Source organism: Mastigoproctus giganteus, chromosome 2 (assembly GCF_048544385.1).
Source record: "Mastigoproctus giganteus isolate SK-2022 chromosome 2, ASM4854438v1, whole genome shotgun sequence".
Lineage (NCBI taxonomy): Eukaryota > Metazoa > Arthropoda > Arachnida > Uropygi > Thelyphonidae > Mastigoproctus > Mastigoproctus giganteus.
The window spans coordinates 262,711,276-262,735,774 of record NC_143576.1 but is presented as its reverse complement, the minus strand read 5'-3'; the positions used below and the strand labels follow the sequence as shown (position 1 = coordinate 262,735,774).

Here is a 24,499-nt window from a genome sequence, read left to right as displayed (position 1 = left end):
AAAAATACATTATGAAAAATCTGTGATATTAATCCTTTAAAAAGTAACATATATGGCATAGCTAACAATTGCACAGTTTCTTCAGTGAGACATAATATATCAGGAAAGTGAATGGCAGGAAAAAGAGCAAACTTCTCCATTACAAATAGCTATAAGATTAACAAAGGAGTCAAGGTGTGTTTGATTAATTGAGGTCTACATGGTTTTCTCCATATGCTGCTGCAGCATTTGAAAAGGCAAAAGGCCAAGACCGGCAAGTGTGTGTGTATGTAGGTGTGTGAGTATGTGTTTTGTTATGTTGAGTGCTGCCACCTAGCACCTTCACAGCCAGGGGACACCAGGTGTCCTGACTTCCAACTTTGGCCATGAGGAGGCATGGCAGGGTCCACATTCCTACCTGAGACGCTTACTGGAGCTATCAGGCAAGCCTGGGAGCCCCGAATTTTTCGAGGAAACTAACAATGGAGTGCACGATTGTGTCATCTGTGATTTATTTTAAACTTCCTGAGGATAAACTACCCCCTGAATGAAGCAAAATGATTAAGCATGATGAGCCGATATACAGAAACTCCTGAGAAAAATCAGATATATTGATAGCCTTTTATTTTTTCTTTTGGAGTCCAATTGCATTATTTGCTTAACTTTGGTGGTATATATCTGAATTAATTCTTATCAATATTTGTTACATTCACCTCTCAATATCAGTCTACGTAATCTAGGGGTTAAAGCGAAAGTTTACTGGTCCACAAGTTGCAGGTTCGATCCTCGCTCAGTTTAAATATATTTGTTTCTATTTACTACATTTTTATTCTATAGCATAGCAAAACTACAAATTCTTCTTCACTTAAAATTCTTGAAAGGTTCCCATGCATGGACTGGTAGTGGTTTAGAAATATTATAAACAAATATAAAAAAGAAGTAGAAAATAAAAACAAAAATGCAAAAATAGAGACAAAAAAATTAAAAAGTACAGTAAGTATAAATCTGCAACCGTTGGATTAGGAAGTTCTCATCTTGACCCAATGGCACAGGAGCCAATAGCAATAGGACTTCAGCAATAAGCTGGGGGGGGGGATTCACAAACTAAAAGATTAACAGTAGATGCAGGCAGAGGCAAAAGCGATTCTTGCACTGCTTCTATTGTAAGGAGCAGCAGCCTAGAGAGCAAGTTGCTGGGGATTTCAAGAGCTGGTGGTAGTCATCATGGAACAAGTAAATATATGGGCTGTGTTAGGATAACTCAGAGTAAGAACAGGTGCATGTACACTTGCATGTACACCAATACTAGAAGTATAGTAAATAAATTTGATAGACTTAAAGTGATCAAGGCATCAAAGGCAGATATTGTTGGGATACCAGAGAAATGTTGTCACAGAGATATAAGCAGTGCAGAATTGGAATTTGGGGGAGTACAATGTGGACAGAAAGGATATATAGGGTAGGAAGGGAGGACGGGGGTTATGATGTTAGTTAGGAAATACAAAATCTAAGGAAGTGCATCCAGTTGACATGGGTGGCCAGTGCAATGTTGAGTCAGTTTGGTGTGACATAAACACAGGGAAAGGGAAAATGAGAGTAGGAATGTGCCAGCAAATCAGAATGTCTTGTAATGGGGGATTTCAACTTTCCAGATATTGACTGGAACTTGTGAGTTGGTAACTCTCACACTTTTTTTTTTTTTTGTTAGTTGTTGGCGCATCGGCTTCTGTCGCCATAATGCACCTCCCAAAGTTTTTGCATTTTTCCTCTGATCCAAGCCCGAGGCGGGAATCGAACCCGCGACCTTTGGGTTGCCAGGCAGGCACTTTACCCACCTGACTAGCCCGGTTGGCAACTCTCACACTAGCAAGAATTTTGTGGATTTACTGCAGGATTGTTTTCTGCAGCAACATGTTCGAGGGACAACCAGAGGGGGTAATACTCTTGATCTGATTATGAGCAGCGATGACTCATGAATTAGGAATTTGCAGATAAAGAAACCACTAGGTGACAGTGATCACAGTATATTGATGTGGGATTTACTTAAAGAACTACCATCAAGGGTAAAGGAACGGTTTTTGTTTTCGTAAAGGTGACTACAGTGGTCTCAGGCAGTTTTTAAATTCTACACAGTGGAATCAACTAATGATGTTAAAAACAGTGAATCCTAAATGGGAAGCCCTCAGGAATTAATCTTGGAAGCTACTACTAGGCTTTTCATACCAACTAAGAAATACTGTTATTTGGTTTTTAGGAGCATTAGCAACTAAGGCCATATTGCTCCGGGATATGCGGTGGTCATTCCCTGACCTTTCCGCATCCTCCATATTTGGTGGTGACGGACTCAAACCCCAGTCTAATCAAGAAGCGTGTGCTACGCACTGCTGCTCTTTCCCACCTGGCTACAGAGGCACCTACTAAGAAATACTGTTCAAGATTTAGGTCTAAATGGATGTCAGATGAACTAATGAGGCTCGTGGCAAAGAAGAAAAATGCGTGCATATAAATTAGCAGGTGACACATAAGGCTATGGCAGATATAAGCTAGTCAGTAATCAAGTCACAAAGGAGATTAGGGAAGCAAAATCCTAGGCAAAGGATGCAAAGAAAAACAACAAAGACTTCTTTACTTATGTAAACTCTAGAAGGAAGGAGATGAATTAGATTGGTCCACCTGATGTTGGGTGGTTTCACTGTTGATGATCCTGCTCAATTAGCTGACAAACAATGAGTGTTTTGCATCTACATTCACACATAAGGAATTCTGTAAGTAAGGGGTGGACAGAAGTTTACTAAACTCTAATAGGGAGCTAAATGATTTTGTAATAAATGGAGAGCAAAGTGGAGGAGAAATTGTTGAAGTTAAACATAAAAAAGGCACCTGGGGCAGATGGAATCTATCCAGTTATATTGAAGGAGGCAGCTAGGAAAGTAAGCAAACCCTTAGCCTCAATTATGAGAACATCCTTAGAGTCAAGGGAGGTCCGTATGAACTGGAGATGTGCAAATGTATCCCCAATTCACAAAGGGGGTTAAAAGGGTGATGCAAATAATTATAGACCTGTTAGTTAACTTCTGTTCCAGAGAAAATAATGGAGTCACTGGTTAAAGAAGTGATGCAGGATCACCTAGACAAGACTGCAGTAATAGTTCAGACACAGTATGAATTTGTTATGGGGAAGTCTTGTCTGATGAAATTTGACGGGATACTACGATGTGGTCACAAAGCAACTGGATGCAAAAAATAATTTTGATATCATATACTTGGATTTCAGGAAAGCTTTTGATACTGTTGCGCATGGAAGACTGCTGTACAAATTGGAGCAGTATGGCATTAAGGGCAAGTTGCTGCAATGGATAAAGAGATGGCTGAGGGGGGGGGGGGGCAGAGTGGTAAAAAATGGACCAGCATCCATTTATTACCACTCTACGTGGACTAATGTTATTAGTGGAGTCCAAGGGTTCATTGCTAGGCCCATTGTTGTTTTGTGTATTTATTAATGATATCAATGAAGGTATATCAGGCTTAATGTACAAGTTTGCAGATGATACAAAGGTTGGCAGGGTTGTTAATGATAGTAAAGACAGTCAGGTAGATGGGCTGAGAATTGGCAGCTGAAGTTTAATATTGACAAATGCAAAGTACTGCATATACTTTTGGGTAGAAATAGCCCAAGAGAAATGTACCTACTGTACGGTACTGCACTCAGGGAGGTAAGAGAATGAAAAAGACCTGGTGGTAATTGTGCAGTTAGATATGAAGTTCTCTGAACAGTGGAGACGGGCTGCCAGAGCAAGTCATGGAATTTTGTCAGCAGAGACAAGGAGGTGATTATACCTTTGTATAAGGCAATGGTCAGGCCACGCCTTGGGTACGGTGTACAGGTCTGGAGGCCTCATTTTAGGAAGCATGTAGAGTTGCTAGAATGAGTGTAGAGAAGGGCAATAAGATTTGGTGAGAGGAACAAAGGGGTTCTCTTACCAGGAGAGGCTTAAATTCTGTAGGTTGCAGCATCTGGAGACTAGGCACCTGCGAGGTGATCTGATTGAGGTGAACAAGGCCTTAAATGCTGATGGGATACTTCCACTTGTCGAGATTAAGAACCTGAGGGGGCAGAGATTCAAATTGAGGAAAGGTAGTTGATTGCTGGAAAAGACTTCCATCTGTTGTTGTGGAAGTTGACAGCTTAAATAAATTTAAGGCTGAACTAGACAAACATTTGGAGTGACTGGATGGGTGAAATGAGAAGGTTTTTTTTGGCTGATGTTCTATAAGCTTGCTTTCTGGCATCATATGCCTTAACTGATGCTAAATGGTGCAAAGCAAACTTTCTCCCCTGATTTTCTCAGGGTTTCTGTACATGGAGTCATGCTTCTTGGTCATTTTGCTTAATTTAAGGAATATTTTATTCTAACAAATTTTTAAAATAAATCAAGGATTTCATGATCATGCACTCTTCTTTAAGTACATTAGTGTTGTTTGACAATACTGTAAAAAGCAATAACATGACTTTCTACTGAGTGAACATAATATCTTGTATGACATCTTGAGTGACCTTAACATCTTGGATGCAAAAGAATGCCAAATTGTTTCCATATTGGCTTAGATTTCTCCAAAGTAATATTTGTCCCTGAAGTCCTTGTGAGTGTGACTCTGAGGTCTGTCCACAATCAATTCTAGTAATCTTCATTGCTTACAATTAGCTGTTCTTGGACATACATCATCTTAAAAGACTTTTTTTTTCTTAACTCTTCCTTTTCTTTGAATATCCTTCTCTTTCTTCCATGCATCATTTCCGCACCTATTGTATTACATTTTGTGGCTGCATATTTCTGAAGCTCTTAACTGCAGGTTAGTTTTTGAAATAACTTTTCCATTCTTTTTTAATTTAATATACAAAACTGTAGTTAATATATAGTTTGAATACTTATAGTCACGTAGGTTAGTTTATTTTTGTATTTAGATAAGTATCTGGAAAGCTACAGCTTAATATTCAGACAGCCTTTGCTATCATTATTTTGGTGGGAACTTCGCAACTTTCATTGGGTAGCTTAAATTTAATTTTATTAGTGGTTAAAAGTATTCTTTTGTATCCGTATTGTAAAGTATTTGGAAAGCTAATATTCAGATAACCTTTATTATCAATATTTTGAAGGAATTTCTTAACTTTTATTTGGTAGCTTAAATTTAGCTTCTTTAGTGATTTAAGTTTTATCAACAGTTTAATTTCTGCGATATTTTGTTAACATAAATTCTGTAATATATTGAAAATTTTAATTTTGTAATCTTTGTAAATTTCAAATTTTACTTAAATTATGGTTGCAACAAGATCCACTTACAATAAAAAGTCCAGGGTCATCGTGACTCAAAACGGAAATGCCTGCAGAAATTTCCGGTGTGAATCATGACTGTCATTTGTATAGCTTGTGGCATGTATTCTAAGACTGGTCTAGCAGACAGACCTAGCTCAGCTGACGATTCTTTTCTTTGCACTAGATGTAAGGAGTGTACCAATCTCAAATTACAACTTGGTGTGTTATGAGAAGAATTTGAGTGAATGAAAAACGAGTGCTTTCCCTCGAAACAAATGTAACTGGGAACACGTCAGGGACTCAAGCATCTCCTGATCTGCCAAGTGATGCACCTCCAATTAGGGTACCAGACAAGAAGAGTCAAGCACAGACTGCTCATGTCAAAAGTGATCAAATGGATGCAGTGAAATTTGAGCTCCAAAGTTTTTTTTCCATTTTATTTACTTGATTCTCATATTACATCATATCATACTTTATAAGTAGCTTTATAGACCTAGTTACACTTGTTATTTTCATTTTTAATTTAGACAGAGATTTTGTAGGTTACTACTTAATGTGTAAAACCGTTGTTTTGTTTGAATCTTGCTGCCATTGTCATAGTATAGAATGAGTGGTAAGGAATTCAAATTTTTAATTGAGGTAAATAGGTAGCTAACGTAAAACTAGATAGCGTGGTACGTATCAATGCATTTATAAATCTATTAGATAGTGTAGTATTGATAATTGGTTAATTAAATTGATTAATCTTATTAATTTTCATTGTATTCAATCAGATATCACGCCCCAGACTAGAGCAGCAAAGCAACGAGCACAAAGTAGCAGGAGTGGTGTGGCTTGGGGGGGGGGGGGAGAACCAAGGGGTGGTTCTGCAATGCATCACTGCCTCAAAAAATGTGCAGCTTGTGAAATGTTTGCAGAACTTTCTGGAACAGGACATGATCTAGCCAAGGAGGATGTCTTTGTGTGTGCTAGGTGCAGAGAGTGTCAAGAAATTAGGTGCCAACTCAGCATTCTGATGGACACCATGAGAGTTTGAAGATTCGGGTAGATGCCCTTGAAGGTATTAAAATGGGGGGCCCATTAAACTCTCATCTGCCCAACTCAATGCCAAAGCTCCCTCTTGTGCATCCAGCTACACAGCAGCAATCTCCCAGACAGAATGCTTTGGTACCTCAGGAGATAGTTATTGTCGGTGACTCCATTGTTAGGGAGCTGGGTAACATACTGTGAAAAAAGGATAGGTGGAACAGGACCAGAGTATGTCTGCCAGGGGCAAAAAAGTTGATGACTTGTAGAGCAGATATCTTTTAAGGGCACAAAAGGTGATACTGTTGTACATGTTGGCATTCATGACATTAAGAGTACAAGATCAGTAGACTTATTTAACAAGTACAGGTCAATGTTGAAAAAAAAGTCATAAGTTAGGGTTAAATTTGAAAGTGTCTGCAATTCTGTTCAGACACGATAGGAGGGAGAGTGCATGAGAGCCTTGTCAATCAATTCAGCCCTGGAGAGATTGTGCAAGGCTCATAAAGTAGACTTTTTCTCAACATTCTCTGTCCTTGTTAACAGAAGAAACTGCTTCTACAGGGATGGGATACACAAATAGAAGGGGTGCAAGAATATTTATTGATGCTATCAAGGCAGGGTTAGGTGGGCTGGAAAACTGCTAGCTTAGGGAGATTCACAGACTAATAGGTTAACTAATAGAGTAGCCTCAGGCAGAGGCGAAAGTGATTCTTGCACTGCTTCTATTAGAATGGAGGGAGGGGTGCTGGGGTTTTCAGGGACTGGTAGGAACAAATAAAGGAAGTCCTGCTTAGTGCTCTTTAAGGCTAATCTCTTTGAAAGTGTTATAATGGGAGTTTAATATATTAACTTTTGTATTTTGCAATTGAAAAGTAAATAAGCAATCATTATTACTTAATGTACAGGGAAAATGAACTCCAGTTTGGATGCATTAAGAGATTAAGATATGGCTGACAGTAATATATATTCTTAGTTCTATACTTGTTGCTACTACAAATCACATTAGATTGTCATGTGTCATGACTACTTCAAAGGTTTGATTATGTTATATTTACTTACACGACTTTCTGGTTTCTCACAATCACACTCGCAAATAAGATTAATTTTAAGCTCTACATATTCTCCTATTCCTACTGGAGATATAAGAACAGTCTGTTCCCACTGACTGTGATCTTTTGGACAAGCCAGTGCTTCAATCTCTACATCAAATTCTACCTGAAAAATAAAGTGTCAGTTACAGATATTACTTAAAGTACTGCTGCAGAATTAACTACATAAGTATTTAGAACAATTCTGTGAATTATTTCTTGATTGCAATTTTCCAAATTTTAAGAGCCTATTTAGTTTCATATTGAAAAAAAAAAAAAAAAAAAAAAAAACTTCAAGTGACCGTTATGTTTTAATTTATTACTAGGGGGCTTTGCCCCCTACTCTCTGCACTCGCTTCTTTCGATAATGATAAAATAACCTAAAATACTTACAGAAGCTTTTGACACTGGGTGTTCCTCAGCTATGAATACATAAATACATTACATATGGAAATTAAGAATGGTACGATTCTTAATTTTGATAAACAAAGTGTGTGCACGAGGTTTATCTAGTATGATCACGCTAAAACAAAAGCTTGTTTTACAAAAGTAAAACAAGCTTATGTTACGTATTTTAGTATTTGTTATGTATACCACGTACCCTAGTGGAGACCGAACACCGAACCCTAGTGGAGTCCCACAAGGTTCGGTGTTGGGTCCTCTGTTGTTTTGTATATTTATAAATGATATTGATGAAGGTATATCAGGCTTAGTGTCGAAGTCTGCAGATGATACAAAGGTTGGCAGGGTTGTTAATGACAGTAATGGCAGTGTGCTACTGCAACAGGATCTAGATAATTTGGGCAGATGGGCTAAGAAGTGGCAACTGAAGTTTAACCTTGACAAATGCAAAGTACTACATATGGGTAGAAGTAACCCCACAGAAACGTACCAACTGTGTGGTACTACACTTAAGGTGGTAGAAAATGAAAAAGACCTGGGAGTAATTGTGCAGTCAGATATGAAGTTTTCTGAGCAATGCAGACAGGCTGCCAGGGCAGGTCATGGGGTTTTGTCAATGATAGATAGGAATTTTGCTAGCAGGGAAAAGGAGGTGATTGTCCCTCTGTATAAGGAAATGGTCAGGCCACGCCTTGAGTACTGCGTATAGGTCTGGAGGCCTCATTTTAGGAAGGATGTATAGATTTGCTTGAGTGTGTACAGAGAAGGGCAACAAGATTGGTGAGTGGAATGAAGGGATCCTCTTACCAAGAGAGGCTTAAGTTCTGCAAATTGCAGTGGCTGGAGACTAGGCACCTGCGCGGTTATCTGATTGAGGTGTATAAGGCCTTGAATGGGTTGAGCACGCTGAATTCTGATGGGATCCTTCCACTTGTTCAGATTACGAATCTAAGGGGGCATAAATTCAAATTAAAAAAAGACAGATGTGCAGAAATTTGTCTTTAGCCAGCAGGTGGTTAATTGCTGGAACAAACTTCCATCTGTCGTTGTGGAAGTTGATAGGTTAAATAAATTTAAGGAGGAACTGGACAGGCATTTGGAGGGAACGGTGTGATTTTTTTTTTTTTGTTTTTTGGCTAATGCTGCATAAGCTCATACACTTGCTTTCTTGCATCACATGCCACTACTACTACCTCGCATCCCTCTTCTCCCATTGGCTGAAGAAATATCACTAGGAGGAAAATTATTTTAATGTATAGAAAGATAACTTAAAATAAAAGTTGATTATGATGAGAGCCTTGTTAATCAATTCGTCCCTGGAAAGACTGTGGAATGCTCATTAGCATTGGTTGATGCATATGATATAAGAAAGCAAGCTTATACAACATCAGCCAAAAAAAAAAAAAAACCACCCTTCCCATTTCACCTATCCGGTCACTCCAAATGTTTGTCTAGTTCAGCCCTAAATTTATTTAAGCTATCAACTTCCACAACAGATGGAAGTCTGTTCCCGTAATCAACTACCTGCTGGCTAAAGGCAAACTTCCAACCGTCTATTCTACAACTGTCTTTCCTCAATTTGAATTTATGCCCTCTCAGGTTCTTAATTTGTGCAAGCAGAAGAACCCATCAGCATTGAGTCTGCTCAAACCATTCAAGGCCTTATACTGCGAGGTGATCTTGATCAGATCACCTCGCAGGTGCCTAGTCTCCAGATGATGCAACTTGCAGAACTTAAGCCTTTCTTCGTAAACGCACCCCTTTGTTCCCCTTCACCAGTCTCGTTACCCTTCTTTGTACTCATTCTAGCAACTCTACGTCCTTCATAAAATGAGGCCTGCAGACCTGTATACAGTACTCAAGGTGTGGCCTGACCACTGCCTTATACAAAGGGATAATCACCTCCTTGTCTCTGCTAGCAAAATTCTTGTATATCATTGACAAAACTCCATGACTTTCTCTGGCAGCCTGTCTGCACTGCTCAGAGAACTTATCTGACTGCACAATTACCCCCAGGTCTGTTTCATTCTTCACCTCCCTGAGTGTAGTACCACACAGTTGGTACTTTCTCTTGGGTTACTGCTACCCATATGGAGTACTCTGCATTTGTCAATGTTAAACTTCAGTTGCCACTTCTCAGCCTATCTACCTAACTTTTCTAGATCATCCTGTTGCAATAGCAAACTGTCTTTACTATCATTGACAACCCTGCCAACCTTTGTATCATCTGCAAACTTGGACATTACGCCTGATATACCTTCATCGATATCATTGATAAATACACAAAACAACAAAGGGTCCAGTACCAAACCCGGGGGAACTCCGCTAATAACATTAGTCCATATAATCAATGGACTAATGCCACCTCCCACTCAACCATTCCTTATCCATTGCAGTAACTTGCCCTTAATGCCATACCACTCCAATTTGTACAGCAGTCTTCCATGTGCAACAGTATCAAAAGCTTTCCTGAAATCCAAGCATATGATATCAAAATTATTTTTTGCATCCAGTTGCTTTGTGACCACATCGTAGTATCCCATCAAATTGGTCAGACAGGACTTCACCCCTTAACAAACCCATGCTGTGTCTAAGGTAGAATTTTTCTCAGCTTGGTCTGTGCTCATTAACAGGAGAAACTGCTTCTACAGGGATGGGATACATTTATGGGATACAAAAATGCTTATTATTATTTCTTTATTCATAAAAATGCTTATTATATATATATAATATGCTTAGTATTGTTAGTGTAACTTTAATAAACTTTACTTAACCTTACATTGTTCAACATATTATAATAAAAATGTCAAATAAAATAACTGTCGCATTTTTTAGTTCCTTCAATCCAGTTACAAGTATTAATATGTACAATTTCATAATACACATTATGCAAATTTGGTCGGTTTAAGTGGATTTTCTGGAACCAATTATCCTCGAATAACGAGAACCCCATGTACCCTATAATTTTAAGGGAGGCGGCAAGTGAGTGCATTGAACCATTGAGGCTAATTATGAGAGAATCACTGGGACTCAGGAGAGATTCCGTTGGATTGGAAAAAGTGCCAATGTATCTTCAGTACATAAGGGTGGTTCTAAAAGCGTGGTGAGAAATTACCGACCAGTCAGTCTAACTTCAGTAGTAGGGAAAATCACTGAGGCAATAAAAGTAAAAGTAAAGTAAAGTGCAGCCATTATCAACCCACTGCAGGATGGAAGCCTCCTCAACAATTCATGTTGAGGGAAATGGACCATAATCTGCCACGCTGGTCCAGTGTGGGTTGGCAGATCGACCGTATTCAGCAGTCAGGGGCTTGAACCCCGGTCTACTCAAAGAGCGTGTGCTACTGCACTCCCGCTCCTGCCCACTCGGCTACGGAGGCCGTCCTAATCAAGGGTGAAATTCAGGATCATTTAGATAGAAATAGAATTCTGAAGGATACACAGCATGGTTTTATAAAGGGAAAATCATATTTAACAAATCTGGTTAACTATTTTAACAGGCTCACTGAGCTGGATTTAGAGAATAATTTCCACATTGTTTATTTGGATTTCAGCAAAGCATTTGACTTATTCCCACATGAATGGTTACTTTCTAAATTTGCAGATGATGTAAAAATTGGTAGAGTAGTTAATGATTACCGCTAAGCATAGCTTCTTCAGGGTGACCTAGACTGACTTCAGGAATGGTCAGAAAAGTGGCAGCTATGCTTTAATCTAGCAATGTGCAAAGTGCTACACCTGGGAAACAGTAACCCCAAAATAACTTATACACTTGGTGGAGGTGAACTAAAGTCAATAGTGGAAGAAAGGGATTTGGGAGTTACGATAAGATCAGACATGAAGTTCTCCAAGCATTGTAGACAGGTTTCAAGGAAGACTCATATTGTCCTATCGATGATTTATCGAACATGTTCTTGTAGGAATAAGGATGTTATAATCCCACTGTATAAGGCTATTGTTAGACCACACTTGGAATAGTGCATTCAAGTGTGGAGACCACATCTAAAAAACACCTAAAAAAGACATTTAGCTTCTTGAAAGGGTCCAGAGATGGGTAACTTGCCTGGTGAGTTAGGTAAAAGTATGTTCTTATGAGGAAAGACTTTGAATATATGTGGGTTGCACAGCTTGGAAACTAGGCACCTTAAAGGCGACCTGATTGAGGTGATTAAGGCTGAGAGGCAATAGTAAAATGAATGAGGACAAAATTTTCAGTTATAAATGATTCAAGAACTAGGGACCATAAATTCAAGTTACAGGTAGAGATGTTTAGACTGGATTGCAGGAAGTTTTATTTTAGCCAGCGAGTTATAAATTATTGGAATAAGTTACCTACATGGGTGGTAGCGGCTGTCAGTTTGGGGAAATTCAAAGGTGAGCTGGATAGTTACCTATGGGAGGAGAGAAGAAATACATAGTTTGTCTATTTCCTTTTCTCTTATTATTAATTATTTATTTTTATTATTATTTTTTTATTGTTATTCATTTATTTTTGATGTGTAAACATGTTTGGCAGCACCTACTAAATTTCAGACCGTAGTAAAACCAATCTGTCACAATTTTATGAAACGGAAATGAAGTCAATTCTGGAAATGGCATCAGTTACTTTTCAGATAGGATCTGACACTAACTCAGTTACTTTCTGGAAGTGATATCAATGACATAATTTCTGGAAAGTATATATTGATTACAAAATAAAGGAGCTTTTGTATTGTAAATATTTTATTGATTATCCACAAATTTCAATAATTTCAGATGGAAGACAAGACACAATGGATTTATGATAACTGAAGTAAGAGATATATAATTACAACTGCAATATACACCGATGAGCCAAAACGTTATGACCAGTGAGTTGTTATGCAAATCAAAGAAAGTGCAGGTGAACTACAGCCCATGCGCAGGTCGGGACACGGTATAAAAAACACCTGATACTGAGCTCCGTTAATCAGTGTTACTCTTGTTCTTCGATGGGAAATGCAGTGGGCTTAAACGAGTTTGACAAAGGCCAAATTGTAATGGCCAGACGACTGGGTCAGAGCATATCCGAAATGGCACGGCTGGTGGGATGCTCACGGTCAGCCGTAATTAGTACCTACCGATAGTGGTCCGAGGAGGGGGGAACCCACAAACCGCAGGCGAGGTATTGGATGACCACGGCTCATCGAGCTGTGGTCGTCCAATGCTCACTGAGGTGAGCAAAGGCTCTCCCAGATGGTATGTGGCAACAGAAGGGCAACTGTGGTGCAACTCGCCAGTAATTGGAATGCTGGTGATAGGAGTGATGTGTCACAACACACAGTACATTGAACCCTGCTGAAAATGGGGCTGTGTAACCACAGGTTGCTCTGAATGCCCATGCTAACCACGGTTCGCTGGCAACAGCACCTACAATGGCACGCAACCATCGAAACTGGACTTGGAGTGATTGGAAGAAAGTCGCCATGTTCCGATGAACTATGTTTCCTGTTGCACCGTGTGAACAGCCGGGTACGCGTACATCATTTATCTGGGAAAGTGATGGCGTCTTCTGGATGCAATGTGGGACGAAAACAAGCCGGTGGCGGCGGTGTCATGCTTTTGGCAATGTTCTGCTGGGATATCCTGGAGTCCAGTCATTAATGTGCCAGGCACTCTGATGTCCACCACCTACCTAAACATCATTGCTGACCAGGTACACCCTTTCATGACAATGGTCTTCCCCTCTGGCTGTGCCGTCTTTCAGCAGGATAATGTGCCACGCCACATCACCTGGATTGTTCAAGGCTGGTTCACGGAACATGAGGAAGACTTCCAGGTATTGCCCTGGCCTCCAAATTCCCTAGACATCAATCCCACCAAGCTTGTGTTGGAACAGTAACTCTGATCTGCGGCATCTCAACCACAGTTGTTGTTATTTGGTTTTTAGGAGCATTAGTAACTAAGGCCATATTGCTCCAGGGATATGTGGTGGTCATTCCCTGACCTTTCTGCATCCTCCATATTTGGTGGTCACGGGGTCGAACCCTGGTCTAATCAAGAAGCACGTGCTACGCACTGTTGCTCCTGCCAACTTGGTTACGGAGGTCTCAACCACAGACCTTACAGGAGTTAAAGGAGCTGCTGGTTATGTGCTGGTACCAGATACCACAAGACACATTTAGAATAGCGTCCATGCCTCGGCCGGGTTATTGTTATTTGTTTTTTTAGGAGCATTAGCAATTAAGGCCATATTGCTCCAGGCATATGCGGTGGTCATTCCCTGACCTTTCCGCATCCTCCGTATTTGGTGGGCACGGGCTCGAACCCCGGTCTAATCAAGAAGCGTGTGCTACGCACTACTGCTCCTGCCCACCTGGCTACGGAGGCGCCGCCGCGGCCGGGTAAAAGCTGTTTTGGCTGCACATGGAGGACCAACATCATATTAGGTAGGTGGTCATAATGTTTTGGCTCATCGGTGTATCTAAAAACCTCTTAAAAACAGCGTCGATTGATGTACCCAATCCTGTAGTTGAGATTGAGGGATCAGTGTTCATTGTGAGATCGAACATTTCTTGCAGGAAAGTAATTAATGGTTTAGTTTCTTCCAATCCGAAGTTAAAGTTGAAATTGCTACTCATGATCATGGGTATTTTATGTAAATCTTTCTTAAACAGTGCTGGACCTTGAATTAACCATAGGGGCTCACATCTGGTGAGTATGGGTTTGGCACACCCAGGGTCCTGAGCTGGATATCATCATTCTTCTCTTTCTTTGTGATTTCCTTCTACTTCTCTCTCTGTGGGAAACTCAGAATTTTTTTTTTTTTTGGCTGGTGCAGCAAAAGACTCAGGCTTCCTTGTGCCATATGGCTAATTATAATAATAATCGAGTACAGGAGAAAAGCAAAATGAATGAAGTCAATTACATATTGTATATCAATGTTAGGAGAAATATAGACAACCGCTGTAAATATCACTTGACCATTGGGTAAAAGGCACTCCGCTGTACATATATTGCTAACAAGCCGAATAGTGACTGTCGGACCAGTTGTTTGTCAATAGATGACATCTAATTTTGTCCCTAGTCTTTCTTGTTACGATATATTGCGACCACAGCTGTCTGTTTGGTTTCACGCTTGAAATGAACCACACAAATGAAGTTTGGGGTACTGACACTCTCGTTATTTTCTAACCAAATCTCAGATAGCAGCAAGATTTGCCATTGGTGTGTAACAGTGTCAATGAGGCTGGCGTGGTGTGCCTGTAGGCATTGGCAGTTGATTGAGAGAACTGAGAGTTCCTTCCTATCATGGATGAATTGGAGCAGGTTGTCCTGTCTTGTTTGTAGCCAATTAGTCGCAAACCTACTAAAGTCATTTTGTAGATTGATGGTGGATGCAGCGTTTTTCAGGATGTGGTAGAATCTCTTGTTGCCGGTCAGCGAGACAATGTAAAGTCCACCGATGTCAGTGATGCACAACATAAACCTGCTGCTGTTCATGCCCCTTTTCATACTCGTAAACCACCGTATCAATGTGCTGCCTTGTGACTTGTGTATCATCATTGCACAAGCTGATATGAGAGGAAGGGGATTTCTTTTGGCACAGATTGTGTGGTTGTTGTTCAATGATATACTCATGGTTCATCTTGTGAGCGGCACGGTTGCATGATTGATGTTGTTTGCTTGTATCTCACTGCCTTTTTGCTAGCTGACTTTCTGATCTTAGCCAAGGTGTTAAATTCGAGCCACAGTGTTCATGCAACCCATGAAGTTTTGTGCGACTGATTCCACCTTTTCCTCTGCAGCCCCGAGGACTGCGCGGTTGTACTCATTGATGGAATTATTTCGCAAGTAGAGTCATATACCGTTTGGAAAGAGGCGATCGGCTTCCTCTCGAGCGAAGAAATGGGACTCGATAAGTTCTTGATCATTCTGATCTAATTTAGATCTGTTACCGATTTTGGTTAACACGGATGGGAATGTAACATTCAATTGGCACATAACTTGACTGAGTTTGTAGTATTTGAGGTCGAGCCAGGGAATGGGGCCGGCGATACGCTGCTTTATGTTTATAGACCAGGGTGGTTCGAACTGGAGGTAGCTAACACAAGTCCCCGATTAGGAGCATGTCCTGCCCATCGAAGCTCCTGTCGACATTTCCAATTATCTGTTTTAACCTTGCGTCCATTTGTGATAACCACTCAGCACCGATTATTAGCTTGACATACTTAAACAGTGATCTGTATTGTTGTGCGACTTCCACCGACAGAAGCAGATTTCTATAAATGGATATCTTGAGGGCAGCGTGCACACAGCAGTTCAATCTATCGCAATGGCAGCCTTACCAGTCAAAGTGCATGTAATGTAGCCGTTACAGTACTGTCTGTATTACTGAAACGGTTGTATATTTCCATCAAGAGGTGAATCATAAATGTTTATCCGCAACCAGCTGGGCTGGTCAAGAATATTTGAATATGTTTGTGATTGGGAGATAACAAACTCAAAATTACATGCATGAGTAGAATCTTTTGCTTGTCATTGCCATTCTCATTAAGTTGCAGAAGTTCTCATTGGTCATCAAGTTTTCGCATTTCTCTACAATTGTGCAGAGTTGGTTGAGCGTGGTGAGCTTTAGTAGCTTGTTCATCTCGCTGCTTGGATGATTGTAAAAGTTTTGAAAGGGGTCTTCTTCTTCTTCTTCTTGCAGTCATGTTACAAGGCTATGCAGGTCATAACCGTATGCTTCGTCGGTGTCACTGTCATTATCTGGACATATCGTCTTACATATTTCAATCGTTTTGCGAATGTCCGAGTCAGATTCATAAAATTTACGCTGTTCTAGTATGAGCTCTTCATTCTCGTCATAGATCTTGACATATGTCATCTGTTTCCTCATTGCGAAATGGAACGTGCAGCATTACCATCTTGTGCTTCTACTCGAGATCTTGAGCCAAGTCATAATTTTGATAGTGTATTATGCGTAGATACTGTCGTTTCTTGCAGATCTCGTTAGCGCTGCATGTGTAATTTGTGACAAAGCACGATAGAGTAACATTCAAGTGGTGTCTCTCTTTTCATATTCGTCAAACCAATTCTCTTTCCATATGTCACACTAATCCTCTGGAAGGTTCTCTTTGTTGGACTTCCTCACTCTGTTGATCAGCCAAACAGTGGGAATGTAAAACACCACCGTGGAGCTGTCCGACCTGGGCTGACGTAGAAAGTACCAGGCAGCTTCTTGACTCATGATCTCGATGCTGTTGAGCATTTCGATGGATAGTTTTCTGGTGATTTCGACAATGTCGAACTTTGGGTGATTGTTCATGATCGTCATGATCTGTTGCTGCAAATTGCCGATCCCTCGGTTTGTCTTATTTACATACTCAACAACGTACAAGCGCGAGTTGGTAACGCTGCACACAGAGGTTATAGCAGCGTGGCATTCAGTCCCTTTCACTACTACTTAGAAAATTATTGATGTGAAAACATCTAGGCACCTAACAATGGAATGTACCAAAAATGCAGATTGTAACAATGCAGATACTTATATTATTGTAATCATACTATTCAGCAAATGGCTACAATTACAATCAAATGGGTAATTAGGCTATTGGCCTAACCTCTTCCAAATGTTGATTCAGTAGAGTAAGCAGGGGGCACGTGCAAAAAACATATCGTTTGTACTAAATATTTCGGACTGAAATATGACGCTAACATGTCACTAACATTGATTCGGTAGTGTAAGTAGTGGGGCACGAGCATAAAACGTTACATTGTTCATGATATCAGTTGTAGCTGTTTGATTTTAAAATGGTTATGAATTTCTTCAAAGATGTTTACACAAAAAACATCTTTCGCGTGTACAGGGTACATGCGTGGTTTTTTTTTGCCTGGTGCAGCATAAACCATAGGCTTCCTTGTACCATATGGTCATTACTAATACTAATTGATGGTTCTTTCTTAGGATCAGCGTTATAGTATGGGTCGATGAAGGGGTGGTGTGCAGCTGGGCATGTGATATGTGAGACTGAGATTTTATAATAGCGATCTGATAGATGGAAGTGAAGGTGGAGAAAGCAAATTGTTGGGATTCCTCTTAGCCAGCCAAGCAGGCAGAATCCTCCAACCACTGAAATCCCAGAAAAAGGAGATGTGATTACAAGTCACTTTTAATCAATGATAAGAGGGCAGCCTGGGTATTCCCAGGGCCAGGGCCACTGCAGACTTGTGGAGGTTTTCTGTGTTTGTGAGTTACCCATTTCAGGAGGTGCTACTGACACTCGGACCTTTGCTCCATAGAGAAGCAGGGAGTACACAATGGTCTTTACATACTTTGCTGTTGGTTGTGATCTTATCTGAGATGTAATGTAAATGCTGTTTCGCTCTCCACTTAAGGCATGTTGCACGACTGATAATTTTATCAATGTGATGCTTAATTTCAGTTTAACTATCACATTCAGTTGATCGTTAAACATTGGTTTCTTGAAAACTGCAGATGAATAAAATGGCATGAATAAATCATCTTGTCAGAGAAAAATTAGGGAAATAAAATTCACAAATAATTTTAAATATGCTTCATTAAACTTACAGTTGTTCCAACCTGAAGTCCTTCACAAACATAAGTTTCCTTTCTTTCATGCCTATTACAAAAATATACAAATTTGCCATTAGTGCTTTAAAAAATGGGCAGCAAAGTGCTTGTATATGAAATGAAATATACTCCTATAAAAAAAGGTAAACTGCAGCCATTATCAACCCAACGCAGTATGGAAGGAAGCCTCCTCAATGATTTATGTTGAGGGAATGAAACCATAAACTGCCACGCTGGTCCAGTGCAGGTTGGCAGATCGACCGTATTTAGCAGTCAGGGGCTTGAACCCTGGCCTACTTAAAGAGCGTGTGCTACTGCATTCCCACTCCCGACCAGTTGGCTATGGAGGATCTAGTATATATATTTAAGAATATATTTATAGTATATTCAAGGGTAATCTTTCATATGCTGCAGAATGTATTTTACTGAAGGGCAATTTTATTGTTTCATTAAAAAATTATTACTTTATTTAAGAAAACAGCTGCAGCCACTATTTTCTCAAATTAAATAAATAAATATCAATTTATTTTGTCGAAATAAAAATTTCGACAAAAGTCTATATTTCTTTTGTCGAAAAGAAATATATACAGGTGATCCCTGCTTAACGCTGATAATTTGTTCTGGAAAAACAGAGTGCTAAGTGAATCCGCGCTAAGCGAGCGCCGCATTCCCATAAGGTAACATATGTATTTGTGAGTTGCGGTCGGTGCCATAGGATATTTCATAATCCTAATAAACGGTAGTGAAAAGATGTACAAATGTCAGTCAAAATATTTAATATTCAAATATTTGTACATATAAAATATTCTGCATTACATATGTATATAATTATGTGGTAACTACTTACGTTTCAAAATTAAACTTAAAATTCCAATTAAAATCATGAATTTAACTGATCTAAATTGATTTAATTTAATTGATAAATTTAATCATGAAAAATGTGTCAATTTTGGGTTGAACTTTGGCCCTCTTCCAAATAAACTAAAAGGGGTATTAATTTTAAAACCCCCGCAGCATTACCACCCAACAATAAAGTCAACCGATCCTTCGCCGCTTTGAAATCTGGCATTCGTTTCCACAAAAGTCCTGCTTCATCTATGTTAAAAACTTGTTGAGAAGTATAACACATAATACCCCTCTTCAATAATTTTAACAAGTTCTTTTTTGAAAGTTTCGGCTCCTTGATCTGCACTTGCGGCTTCTCCCTGGATTTTAAATCTATTCAACCAGCTCTTACAAGTTTTAAATGGTTCCACATTTTTTTTTTTTTTGGTGAGTTTTCTTCAGATCATTATATTGGCTAATCTCTCTCTCTCTCTTTCTCTTTTTTATAATATTTAACAACTGAATTCTGCACTGGATATTATCTTCAATAAAATTAGTTAAAGTCTTTCCATTTCAATCCTAATAGCCGGCCTACCCCTAGTTGCTTGCAGTGGAACAGCTATTTTTCCTGCTGCTAAAATTAATTCTTTATTTTCTTATAATTGTTCTTACAGTTAAACTTGCAAATCTTAAATTATGGCACACATCCGCTTGTCTTTGACCAGAATCGATTCGCTTCAAAATGTCTAATTTAATTTTCAAATTCAGTCTTTTTCTTACATTTATAGTCTTCGTACTACATCCAGACGTTGTTGCTTTTTCATTCTTATCGGCCATTATTAACTCTTCGAAAATGTAACTGCGTTGGTTGCATTAATTATGATACATGTTCAAGTAAACTGTCCGTTACGCATGATGTCTAATACTGTACTGAGTGATAACTAGACTTCGGATAAATGCATATAACGCAAATATTACAAGCAATATACTTGATCATTTTTTAAAATGTTGATCTCGGTAATATGTAACAAGTCACTGTACTGCAATTAAATTAGCGTGCAAGAAAATTTCACTGAGCGTGGGAAACGTTTTAATGCTGTTTTGCTATTCATTTTCAAGCTATTGACTCCATCAAATGAAACGATTTCGTTAAATATGCCAAAAATGCAATCTGTAAAAGAGCGTTATAGTCAGATACGGGTTATAATATATGAACAGCGTTATAGTGAATCAGCTTAAAGCGAACCGCGTTATAACGGGGTCCTGCAGTACACTTCTTAAATAATGCCCCCATATGGCATTTGGCCAGTGGGGCTCACATTAATAATGAAAACATAAATAGTATACACATATACTTCATTTAATAGCAGGGTTGGACTTCTTGAAATTGAGTTAAGCAAAGTATTGTTAAGTAAATGGACATTTTTTGCATTAGAAATTAATAAGAGGAGTTAATTTCTAATATTATTATCAACGTAGAACATATTGAGTATTACAGCTCTGATTCATACTATCTAATACATTTTTTACATATACAACTGTTCCAATCATATATGCATTCCTTGAAAAAAATTTAAGAATTAAATTTTGTAACAATAACTAAAGCTCAGCTGCATTAGCATTAGTAGAGGCATACAATGCAAGAAAGCAAGCTTAAGCAGCATCAGCCAAAAAAAAAAAAAAATGTTGCTCCTATTTCACCACTCCGTTCATTCCAAATACCTGTCCAGTTCAGCTTTAAATTTCTTTAGGCTTTCAACTTCCATAAAAAAAACAGAAGTCTGTTCCACCAATCAACTACCTGCTGGCCAAAGGAAAACTTCCACACATCTATCCTACAACTGTCTTTCCTCAATTTGAATTTATGCCATCTCAGGTGATTATTCTGAGCAAGAGGAAGAATCCCATCAGCATTGAGCATGCTCAAACCATTCAAGGCTTTATACACCTTAATTCACGCCGGTGCCTAGTCTCTAAACACTGTAATCTGCAAAACTTAAGCCTTTCTTCATAAGAGCAACCCTTCGTTCCATTCACTAATCTTGTTGCCCTTCTCTGTACTTGTTCCAAAAGCTCTACATCCTTTTTAAAATGAGGCCTCCAGAACAGTACACAATACTCAAACTGTGGCCTGACCATTGCCGTATACAAGGGAATAATTACCTCCTTATTCCTGCTGAAAAATTCCTGTATATCATTGACAAGACACCATGAGCTACTCTTGCAGACTGTCTGCACTGCTCAGAAAACTTCATATCTGAATGCACAATTACCACCAGGTCCTTTTCATTCTCTACTACTGTCAGTGTAGTACCTCAGAGTTGATACGTTACTCTGGGGTTACTGCTTTACATTTGTCAATGTTAAACTTCATTTGCCAATTCTCAGCCCATCTGCTCAACTTTTCTAGATCCTGTTGCAGCAGCAGCATACTGTCATTAGTGTCCTTAACAACCCTGCCAACCTTCATATTGTCTGCAAACTTGGACATTAGGCCTGATATATCATCATCAATATCATTTATAAATACAGAAAACAACAATAGACGCAACACTGAATCCTGAGGGACTTCACTAATAACATTAGTTCACGATTAGCAGTGTTCATTGATTACCACTCTGTCTTCTCCCACCCAACCATCCCTTTATCCATAACAGAAATTTGCCTCCAATGCCACACTGCTCCAATTTTTGCAGCAGTCTTCCATGTGCAACAGTATCAAAAGCCTTTCTAAGATCCAAATATATGAGATCAAAGTTATTCCCTGCATCCAGTTCCTTTGTGACCACATCATAGTATCCAATGAATTGTCCGAGCTATAACTGAAGTCTTGTCTAGATGATCCTGCAGTGATTCTTTAACCAGCGCCTCCATTAATTTCCCTGGAACAGAAGTTAAAATAACAGGTCTATAATTATTTGTGTCGCCCTTTGATCCTCCATTGTGAATTGGGGTCACATTTGTGCATCTCCAGTCCATGGGTACCTCCCCTGAGTCCAAGGAAGCTCTCATAATTATGGCTAAGGGTTTGCTTACTTCCTTTGCTGCCTCCTTTTATATAACTGAATAGATCCCATCCACCCCGGTGCCTTTTTCAATTCCTACTATTAGTTCCCACTCTCCCTATATATATTTACATATCTTGTTCAAATTTTCAATCGTTAATAAAATACTTTTTATTCATCCGCTCAAGTTCAAATAAATTTTTTTAAACTTGTAGTGGATGATACTTGATGTTAATACAGTTTTTCAAATATTAATTCATTAATTAAATTTAATTAATTAATTTTAGTTTTATATGGGAGAAAAAAATTTCTCTTATATAAGATATTTAGCAGGATATAAATTTAGGAATAAAATTGAAATCAACAGGCAGTAGCTCAATCGGTAAAATGCAAGGATTTCAGTATTTTTCACGTGAAGGTGAAGAATGCGAGTTCAATTCTTGCGAAAATCAATAATTTTTTGATAAATTTTTGTTATTCATCCACTCAAGTTCAAAAACATTTTTTTAAACTTGTAGTGGATGACACTTGATGTTAATACAGATTTTTAAATATTAATTCATTAATTAAATTTAATTAATTTTAGTTTTATATGGGAGAAAAAAATTTCTCTTATATAAGATATTTAGCAGGATATAAATTTAGGAATAAATACCGTCAGTGGCGAAGCGTATAGATCGCTGGAAAAAAATTTCTTTTTCAGATTCTTTTTTCATTCTGGGTTCTAGTCTGAGTCAAGGAGGGAACAAAATGGAAAATGAAACGTGAATAAAAATAATAGTCCAACACCATATATAGAAAGGAAAATGGAAAATTGCAAGGAAATTCGCTTTCTATTTTGCCACTTAATATTGTGATTCTTTCATATGTATATACATATTTATATTAATTGTAATTATTTCATAAAAAGTAACTAAAATAAAATTTTTCTTTGTTGACCTAAGTAGGAATTGACTTTAAAAATTTTTTTTTATATTACTTGTTTATGTTTATCTTCAACAATTTCTCATCCACTTTCCTCTCAGTTATTACAAAATCATCTAGTTCACTGCCAAAGTTCAATTCACCCCTGACATTCCCATCCCTGAATAACTCCTCATGTGTGAATTTAGAAGCAAAATACTCATTTAGCTTGTTAGCCACCTGAGCAGGATCATCAACAGCTGAACCATCAATATCCAGTGGGCCACTAATCATCCCTTTCCTTCTAGAATTTACATAAGTAAAGAACTCTTTGCTGTTTTTCTTTGTATCCTTTGCCAAAGATTTCTCATAATCTGCCTTTGCCTGACTAATCTCCTTTGTGGCTTGGTTACAGACCAGCTTCTATCTATCATAGGCTTCCATGGCACCCATTGATTTATATTTATACCATGCATTTTTCTTCTCTGCTACTTGCCTCATTAGTTAATCTGACATCCATTTAGGCCTAATTCTTGAACAATATTTCTTAGTTGGAATGTAAAGCCTAGTAGATTCCAAGATTAATTCTTTGAATGCTTCCCATTTTGAATTTGATGTTGGTAACATCATCAGTTGGTCCCACCGTATAGAATTTAAATACACTCTCAGACCTCCGTAGTCACCTTTACGAAAGCAAAAACCCCTCCCTTTACCCCTGATGGTAGTTACCTCTTTGAGTAAATCCCAATTCAGCACACTGTGATCACTGTCACCTAGTGGTTCCTTTATCTGCAGATTCTTAATGCATGAAGAATCACTACTGATAATCACATCAAGAGTATTACTCCCTCTAGTTGCCTCCTGAACATGCTGATGTAGAAAACCATCATCCAATAAATCCACAAAAGCTTTGCTAGTCTGTGAGTGACCAACCCACAAATCCAGTCAATATCCGGAAAAATTAAAAACTCCCATTATAACACACTCTGATTCACTCGCCCACACTATTTCCCTGTACAGTTTTTTTATTATACTCATCAGAGTCATTAGGCTTATATCACACTCCTACTCTCAAGTTTGATCCCCCAGTGCTTAGGTCACACCAAACTGACTTGACACTGCCCTGTCCAGCGATGTCGACTGGATGCACTTCCTTGGATTTTGTGTTTCTTAACCAATATCATAACCCCTCCTCCCTTCCTATCCTGTCTATCCTTCCTGTACACATCGTACTCCCCAAATTCCTGTTCTCCATTCCTTATGGGATATCAGAGATGTAGTATCACACGTATCTGATATCCCAACAATATCTGCCTTTGATGTTTTGACCAACACCTCAAATTCATCAAATTTATTTACCAAATTCCTCGCACTGGTATACATGCAAGTATACATGCACCTCTT

At 38.8% G+C, this 24,499-nt stretch overlaps 1 protein-coding gene across 1 annotated transcript in view; it reads right to left on the bottom strand.

The window, feature by feature from the left end:
- LOC150090443 (integrin beta-PS-like) overlaps window positions 1-24,499 on the bottom strand; it is a 268,161-nt gene that overhangs the window by 99,975 nt on the left and 143,687 nt on the right. The window contains exons 14-15 of the mRNA XM_090389885.1: window positions 18,360-18,411; window positions 7,380-7,535 (exon numbers count right to left, since the gene is read on the bottom strand). Of these exons, the coding sequence (XP_090246011.1) occupies window positions 7,380-7,535; window positions 18,360-18,411 (208 nt within the window). The remainder of the gene's footprint in view (window positions 1-7,379; window positions 7,536-18,359; window positions 18,412-24,499) is intronic.